The sequence below is a fragment of the Cuculus canorus genome, chromosome 19 (assembly GCF_017976375.1).
Source record: "Cuculus canorus isolate bCucCan1 chromosome 19, bCucCan1.pri, whole genome shotgun sequence".
Lineage (NCBI taxonomy): Eukaryota > Metazoa > Chordata > Aves > Cuculiformes > Cuculidae > Cuculus > Cuculus canorus.
The window spans coordinates 2,893,872-2,902,685 of record NC_071419.1 but is presented as its reverse complement, the minus strand read 5'-3'; the positions used below and the strand labels follow the sequence as shown (position 1 = coordinate 2,902,685).

The 8,814-nt window shown below is 45.5% G+C and overlaps 1 protein-coding gene across 1 annotated transcript; it reads left to right on the top strand.

Annotated features, from left to right (window-relative positions):
• Positions 1-2,819: 2,819 nt before the first annotated feature.
• LOC128854126 (uncharacterized) lies at positions 2,820-8,787 on the top strand. Its single transcript, XM_054084563.1, has 7 exons — positions 2,820-3,148; positions 3,490-3,573; positions 4,303-4,346; positions 5,159-5,252; positions 6,181-6,250; positions 6,786-7,303; positions 8,657-8,787. Exons 2-7 carry the CDS (start codon positions 3,531-3,533, stop codon positions 8,785-8,787), a joined length of 900 nt encoding a protein of 299 aa, XP_053940538.1. The 5' UTR covers positions 2,820-3,148; positions 3,490-3,530.
• The last annotated feature ends 27 nt before the right edge of the window (positions 8,788-8,814 follow it).

Sequence of the window (8,814 nt, the reverse complement as noted above, 5' to 3'; positions counted from 1 at the left end):
CACTTGGCTCCCTGGCTTGGGAGTTTCACACACTGCAGAAGGGGGATTTGGCCCAGTGATGGGTTTCACTTCATCTCTCAGCAGATTTGTGGTCTAACACTCCAAGATGTGCAGCATAACACACTGGCAATCTGTCGCTCTCCTGGCTCTTGTCAGCATCAACAGCTTGCTGAGAAAAAACAGTGCCAAAATAGATGCCAGTCCAACCTGAGGGACTTGGGAAGCATCACCGGCACACAGCTGAAAGCTCTGCCTGTCGCAGCACGTGCATCCCTGCTCCACTTGGCTCCTCCATCAACCGAGTAGGCTGGGACCAGCCCTGGGCTTTTCTGGTTGCTGTCACACTTTCCCGTTGAAGGTTACCAAACCTTCACTGAAAATTGTCCTCCCACTGCTGAGGTTTCACATTGCCGTTCTCTCCTCCCTCTCTGGTGGACCAATTCACTTGGCACAACGGCTGCCCGTGAATCCTGAGGCTGCAATTAGGGTGCTTATCACTTGCACACCCTGAATAGCTGTGGCTCCCCTCTTGGACAAGCTCTGCATTCCCAGCACTGAAACCTCTAATCAGGCCAAAATGTTGACTTGGAACAGCTTGAAACGGGAACTTCATGACTCCAGTCTGCAGCTCAGGAATTCCTTGTTTGGTTAGACTTGAAAAGCTGAAACGCTGGAGATATCTAAGCCCAGACTGCAGTGACATTCATTAGATTAGCAGTCTGAGCCTGTTCTTTCAAGAGACCTTCTCTAGAGACCACAGGGATGCATGTACATGAAAGGATGTGGTGTCGGTATCTTGCCTCACCATCTGAGTGCTTTCCAGTAATAACACTTACAATACTAGCAGCGCTGCCTAAAGCAGATCTGTAGAATTATAAAGCATGAACAAATAATTGGGGACGTAAACCAGAAAACTCAATATAAACCAAAATGCCGATGAAACAGTACAGATGGGAAGGGGCTCTTTCTCATGGAGTACAGGGGTAGGACAAGGGGGAACAGTTTTAGGCTGAAAGAGGGAAAATTTAGATTAGATCCTAGGAAGAATTGTTTTCCTGTGAGGGTGGAGAAGCCCTGGCACAATTTGCCCAGAGAAGTCATGGCTGCCCCATCCCTAGCGGTGTTCGAGGCCAGGTTGGATGGGGCTTTGAGGAAACTGATCCAGGGGAAGGTATCCCTGCCTGTGGGAGAAGGGGTGGAACTGGATGATCTTTAAGGTCCCTTTCAGGTAAACTATCCCATGTCTCTGTGGTACATCAGCCTCCTCTGCTCTGCAATGAGGTGGGACCTAGAGGAGTATACAAAGCCTCCTCTCATGGTGCTCACTGAAATTCAACCCATGTTAGCAGTAAGTGTTGGTCACTGCTGTATGGTAACAAGAAATGTGGTTTATTTCTATTTGTCTTTCTCATATTCACATGCCTTCCATGATACCTGAACCAACAGTAAGTACAGCCTTGGGACTTGCAGAATTTTAGCACATATGAAAGGATATTTGTGCAAAGCAAATTTACAATTCAGAAATGGAAAAATTTCACAGGAAACCAATGCCTAAGGACCATCCATCCAAGGAAAAGAAGCAGCACTGAATGTACAGCCTAGTCTTGGCCATTATATGTTGATTGTAGTAGTTTTGGTTGTACCCACAGATCCAGGAATCAGCTGTGATTGTCTCTGGGACAAACGAAGTCTCCCAAAGCAGTGCACCGGCAGCATGCAAAGAGAAGGCAAATTCACCAGCTGAGACGCATCTTAAGGGATGCTGGGCCATCTGCATCTCATAATCTCAGAAATGCACTGGCAGGGTTCGGTCCAGGCTGTCACTGCCCATCAAAGCCCATCAGAAAGATGCTCTGTGAAAAGGCTGGGCATGAAAATGAAAAGGAGAGGGAATCACTGCTATAGCAAGATTTTTTCTGCTGCTACCCATTCCGGGTTGTGGCAGCTGCCAGACTCCTGGGTTGTCCTGGCAGAAACCGGGGCCGGAGCCTCCCAGCACGGGATGCTTCATCTGCTGTCTGTGAGCTGAGTTTGCCCTCTGCTGTTTGCTGGATAAACTGTTCCCTCTGCTCAGTCCAAAACGGGAGAGGGAGAAGAGCAAGACCTGAAGAACCAGAACGGTTGCCCTCAGATTTCAAATACTTAAACACTGTGACACTTTGGAAAAAGCGACACCAACAGAGGTAGAAAAGCCTTATCTGACACTTTAGCACATACTTCATATTCTTACACTTTTCTCTATAATCACAAAGACTAGAAACACTTTTTTTCATTACCCTCTAAATAAAAGCCAATATTCAAATTTAAGCCCCCTGCTCGAGACCAGGGATTATGGTGTGACAGAGTGTTCTGAAAGCAGGATCAACGGCTGGATGAGCCCACAGAGGAGGGTGTGAGGAGATGTGCCCTGGGATGACAAGAGGTGCTCTGTAATGAGGAAAGGTGCCCTGGAATGAGGACACAGATAGGTCTGGTTTCCACCCCCAGGTCTGGCACTACGTTCTCTCTCCATCCCAGACCTGCAGAGCTATTTCCACCTGGGCCCCAGGTTGGTGACCCTGCCTCTCTGCTGCCCTGCCCTCTCCTCTGCAGCTGCCCAGCTCTGAGTGCGGTCGTCCCCAGGATGCCAGGCGCCCTGGGAAGGACGCAAGGGCTTGTCAAGAAAGCTGCTGGCATTTTGCCACATGTTTGCAAGCTGAGATCAGCCTTCAGGCTCCTTTCGTTGCTCTTTGTTTTCTTCTCTGTTCCTAACAGGCTCTCCTTGTGTTGTCGCTACTGTCGCCCTGCACAGAGGGGCTCAAACAAAGGTGTGGTGATGGTTGAGGGCTTGCTGAGCTGGTGGGACTCCTCTGCACAGCCTCCTGCACCTCCCAGAGCTCGTGGGCAGGGACCAGCTTGGTGCTTGTCTCCAAGGAACTTCTGTGTTTCCAACTGGTGCCACGGATGGCTCAGCCCAGGGAAGGAGCAGCAAATGGGATGTTCAGTGCCGAGATCTTTCTCACACCTTCCTTTGGAAGTGACTTCTGGGATTAGCCAGTGCAGAAAGACTGCAACCCTCCTACAGATCGTCTCTAAAGTGCTTCTCTAGGTGCTTTTGCACAGCTCCTAAGTGGAGGCTTTGTTCCATGCATGGATGAGGCTTCAAAAGGTAAGTGTTAACCAGGCAGTAACAGAGGGACATGGGAAGGAGGTGAGTTTCTTGACTCCCTGATCATATAGTCACTACCCCAAGTGAATGCATGAGAATCCTGAGCTCCCAGGGCAGCTCTTTGAGGTGTATTGACCAATGGTGTCATATCCCTGTCTCTCCCTGAGATCCATCACAAGGCTGAGAAAATTAATGATACAAATAACATTAGCCAACACCACAAAAATGTAAATGAAGAGGGGTAGTCAGCATAATTGAGAAAAAATATATAAAGGCATAAAAATGACCAAGGCTGTTCTCAAAGGGCAGCATTGACAAGTCCTTTCACATGGTTGTTTCAGACATGGACATCGAGTGAGTAGAGCTCTAGTACTGCTGAAAGATGGAGAACAGTTTTGCATCTGGAGAATGTGATCCTCTATCTGGTACGTGGGTCACGAGCTTCCATTTTCCTCTGTATGGTCACAGCAGAGTCTTGGACAACTTTATTTTAAAACAAGAAATTATTGCTTATTGAAAGAATTTAGCGCTTAGTGTAATCTGGATTGCTTGACTTCAGACACAATGGAGTAAATATTTTGAAGTTTGGAGAGTGTTGGAGAGTTTTCTAACTGTTCATAGCTCTTGCAGCAACACCAAAGCTCCCTATTTTGTGCTGCTTTCTACAGAAAACTGCTCTATGAATCTTCCTCAGCCTGATGTCGCCAAGATAGTTGCTGTTGAATCTAGGGAGTAAATTCACACTGGAAGCTTTGCTCTCTCTGAAGGGTGGCTTTGTTTCTCCTGTAAAAAGACCCAAGCCATTCTTACTCTCACACATAATCCTGTATGCTTTTTTTGTTGTAACTAATAGGACTGAATTGGGAAATTCAGTTCAGTCTTTCTTAAATGCATGCAAAACTACCAGCTACTATCAGTGAGGATTTTGCTGGATAAGCACTAACATAGCTCAAAGAGTGCTAGCTGTGATGGAACTAAGCGCACATTGAAAACAAGCTGTATATAAAAGCAGGACAGAGTTCTTCAGGAGCAGTTCTGTGTTTCAGCCACCAGCTCTATAATCTGCGCTGGTTTGGACATTAGGGGAAATTATCTGTGGTGAAGACAGGTGTGAAGAGATGCTAAACAATGTCTTTCATCTTTTGCTTTCACAGATGTGGCCTTAGCTTGGAAGAGTCTTCAGAAAGCTAAAGCAGTGGTAGGTGGGGTTCAGGATACACTTGCTGTCGTATACCTTTATCATTCTCTGTCAGCTACCTGCATATCACCTCCACAGGGTTTTCTTTCATGGCTATAACACAATTGAAAGTGATGTAAATATGCCAATTTTTTTTGTCCTTTTGCAATGAAGATATAACCTCTTTAATCATTTGCTAAATGACAAAAAGTAGATAAGGAGAAGAGTGAGGAGTCTTACCAGATTTCACAACGCTTTTCAAATTAATTAGAATACAGAAAGATTTGCCTTGCTTGTGTTTGAAGCCCTGAGCAGAATAATAGCAGATACTAAGCTGGGACACCCTCTGAATTCTCCCTGTCTCATTGTCCTCTTAGTAGGAAACATAACAATGTTTAGATTGGGCACAGCAGCTGCAATGATAACAGTGAAATTGCTTGAATGAATGCATCATATTATCCAAATGCATGGGGTGTTGCTTGTGCAGTCAAGGCCTGACATCGCTATCTCGCTGTTGGAGTTGCTGTTGGCTGGGGTTACTCCCAGCTTACGCTGTTTTAAAAACACCAGAGCAGCTCTGGTAAAAATCTGAAGCACACAGACATACCAAGTATAAATAATGGAGAGAGGTGATTTCATCTCTTATCTTCCCAGTCAATTGCATTCTTTCCAACTGTAGCAAATACCACATGGAACACGCTCAGACATGCCAGTGTTTACAGAGTAACTACGAGCTGCAAAATTAATCAGAGCAGCAGCGTATGCCAGCAAAAGGCTACCATGGAAAAAAACCATATGTCTCCCTTCAAAAGAAAAAATCTGCCTTTTCACAGCTACAAAGGATTGAAAACAAATTTTATCATCAAACGTGGAGTTGTGCCAAATCACAGGCAGCCAGAAGAAAGCTCTGGTGTGAAAAAGGCTTTGGTGAGTTCTGAGTTAATGGGAAACTGCTGAGATGGGGGGACTGCTTTGGTGCTTAAGGCAAGGTGATAAGAGACAGTGATAAGTCCTCTTTATTGGAAAATGTGTATATTTTCACCAGATATCTACTAATGTTCCCAGAATATGTCACAATGTACAGGCAGTCACACCTTATTGGAGAGCGCTCAGGCGAGAAATGCAGCATTAATGCCCAGTGGCTACAGCAAAGGAAAAGCCTCTTGTGCTTCACTGCTGAAGTTTTTTCCCCTACAGATAACTGAAGGGATGTAAATACAGAATTTTGTTCTTTTGCTTTTGCAGGAAATACATAATGCATTTTAAATCATCTCTAAAAGACAAAATGGGATAAGGAAAAAAGCAAAAAACTGAGCCAAATTCCACGAAACTCTTAAAAACTAATAAGAACAGACTTCACTTATTGTTGCATCTGCTGGGTATTTGGTTTTGAGATGGCTGTTTGGCTGGGAACAGTTTAGCTGCCAGCCTTTAATATTTATGGATGCAATTTCCCCCCTAAGAAGCAGGGCTTTGTACCACGCTCACAGAGAGGGCTCACTGCCTGGAACCTGGTGTCTGACACGAGGATAGCAAGAGAAGCGTGTGTTGATCTGTTAGAAGCTTTGCTGGAGCTTGTGGGTTTGCACATGACTCTTTTATTCTTGCTCCCAAGCCTTTTGCACAAGGGAAGGGGAGAGAAATGTACGCAGGGATTTTTAAACAGAAGAACAAACTCTCGCTTTTCCATCCTAGCACTGCAAAGCCAGCAGGCTCTTTACCAAGTATGAACTAAATTGTACCCAGGTGTCCAAAGGGCCAGCTTCAGTTGGGGAATAAGGAACTGATTTGATGTAATTTAATTGTTAAGGAACACTTGACTTTTTGATGTTGACATGATTTTGCTACACTGTAGATGGCGAGAGGAACAGAAACGAAACAGCTTTGAATGAGAAAAAGAGCAATGCGATCCCTTCAGCCTACAGGTAAATAATATCCTTAAGGTACAGCACTTGGTGGATGAAGAGGCCAAGGCACGCATAAAAGGTTTTAAAATTCTGGGATGCAAGACTTCAGAAAAGGTTTAACGCCTTGATATTTATTAGATAAAAACAAAATGTCACCAGGCAATTTCACCCTCAGAAGTGCTGACCAAGCCAGTGGAACAGCCAGTGCCCTGACATCAGTTCTCTGTGCCAGCCCGTCTGCCCATGCTTGTAGGAATTCTTATCAGACTACAGTTTGCTTTGCTCTTTCCCAGCATTATTTTCATTTGCCAAACTGCTGGTAATGGGCAAAGTGCTGTGGAGATACTGAGATCATCATCGGAGCATGTTCTAGAAACTCAACTTTCATTCATATTAGCAGTTTATTGGATCATTTAATAGCACAACCCACATATTCAGGCTTGGTTTTCTTTTTCTTAAGAAAGGGAAGCTGTGCTGCTCTCTCCCCTGCTTGGTCACAGACCTTTTTCCTCAAGAGTTCTGGCCCACCCAGAATGACCCCTCTGTTCCCCAGGGGAAGATCCCGCTCAGCACCTTGCAGCCCTGTCAGGAGGGAGACTGCAGATGGTGAAGGTACAGCTAGGACGTGGTCTCCTGCAAAGAGCCTGTGCAAACCAAGAAGGGACAATTTCAGGCAGCCGGCAGATTCAAGAGGTCGCGCATTACAAAAGGAGAAGTCTCCCCGCTCTCTGCATCACCCACCTCACTCCTCTGCAGGGAGCAGACCGTTCTTAGCTGTCCCATGTGGCAGCTGGAGCAATGCTCCCATTCCCATCCTGCTACCTACATACTATCTTCCATCAGCCAGCACAGCCAGAGATCAGAAGCTGGATGGACTGTGGAAAAAATCACCCCAAAACAAGTTAGAGCAACTCAAGAAGAGAATCCAGGAGCAGAAGCAAAAGCAGCAAGCAGCATCTCAGGAGCAAAAGTGCATGATTTCTCCTCGTACCAAAGAGCCAATGCAAAAAAGACCCTTGAAGAGAAAGGTGTGCAAAGTGGCATCTGCTCCTCCTGCTCTACCTTATAGAGGTCAGTAGTAGCCCAGTGTCTATGGAGAAAGGCTGAAACTGTGTTACCTAGCAGTGCTTTGGCATAACTGAATAACTAAACACAGCTTCCGCCTCACACTTTGGTTTGTGTTGGGCAGCAACTATGCTTGTGTGATAAACTCATTTAGTTCTGCAGTCCTTGGGGGAGCTATAAACCTCTCTGTGCTATACATACCAACCTGCCTACTGAGTTCACTTCTCCATGGGATTTACTCCCCAGCACGCACAAAATTATAAATTTCTTTCCACAAAATAGGAAAGAATTTGCCACAAGTGTATTCTTTTCTCCCCTTTCTTCCCACATTCTTCCTCTTGCGAGATATAAAGTATAGAATGGGAAATAGCAGTGCGGTAGCACGGAGAAGCATCACAGGTATTTAAAGCAGGAATTGTGAAGTTTAGAGGCATTAGAGAGGATTTAACAGTTCATTCAGTGGAACTAGTGTGGATCTGAAAGCAAATATTATCAGACTTCCTTATCCTGCTTTGCTGCTAAATTTGGGCTTGAAGTACCATTCACCTATAGCTGTCACTTCAGTTTAGCGTGATTTCAGATCTCACGTTGCTGTAAGTAAAGCATGGACTCGAGAGCAAGGGCTGCCTACAGCCTTGGCCATCTTTTCAGCCAGTGAGGGATTATCAAGGGTGTATTAGACTGGGAAAGACAAGCTGAAAATCTGTACATAATAAATCTTATTGCTATAATAGCATTAGCGTTAATGCATTGGGCACTACGATCCCCATCACACCTCATCAGCTTCCATGGGCATTTCTCTTAGGTTTGCTCCAGATCACCTTTTACAATGATGTATGGAAGCATCTGATGGTACTCACCTTGGTTCTCAGGGGAGCACACATCTGTGCTGCCGTCCCTGCTTTCAGCTGAACCAGGCAGCACTTTCTGTCACCTGCGCACAATTTCCCCTCCTAATACCCAGAAGCCAAAGCCACAATCCCTGCTGAGCCTCTTTCAAACATTCTCAAAGGACAGCTAGTTTTGTTTGGTTTTACCCTAGATTATTTTACATAACTGAGTCAGGGAGCTACCAGACAAACAATACAATTTGCACAACAGAGGCAGCCTCTGAGGCTGAAGTTTAACAGCTCCAGATGCTTAGTTCAGATGAAGCTTGTTCAGTTTGCCCAACTACTCTCCCACTGAAAAACATGTGTCACAGCTGCTTTGCCAGATATTGCCCCAGTCAGAGACCTGCAGCCTGGCCTAGGAAGCCTGCCTCTGCTTTTCACACATGCAGGAGCTCTCTTCTATCAGATACCAGCGTCTGCACTTCCCCTTGTGGCATCACAAGTTTCTATATGTCTGCTCGTCTAGGTTTTGGTACTGTGAACCTGAGGTCTGCTCTCTACTTGCCTGATGAAGAGCACAGAACACCAGCCAGAGAAGAATTTACCATCCCTGGACAAAGGAGGGATCATAAAAATGTCCTCAAGATCACAGGTTAGCAATACTGTATCGTAACAGGCAACCTG

Excerpts from the sequence above, each read along its gene's own strand:
- LOC128854126 (XM_054084563.1), top strand. The coding sequence starts at position 3,531 with ATGGAGAACAGTTTTGCATCTGGAGAATGTGATCCTCTATCTG. Across the intron at positions 3,574-4,302 it reads AGAATGTGATCCTCTATCTG|ATGTGGCCTTAGCTTGGAAG; the intron begins GTACGTGGGTCA and ends TTGCTTTCACAG. Across the intron at positions 4,347-5,158 it reads TTCAGAAAGCTAAAGCAGTG|CTACAAAGGATTGAAAACAA; the intron begins GTAGGTGGGGTT and ends GCCTTTTCACAG.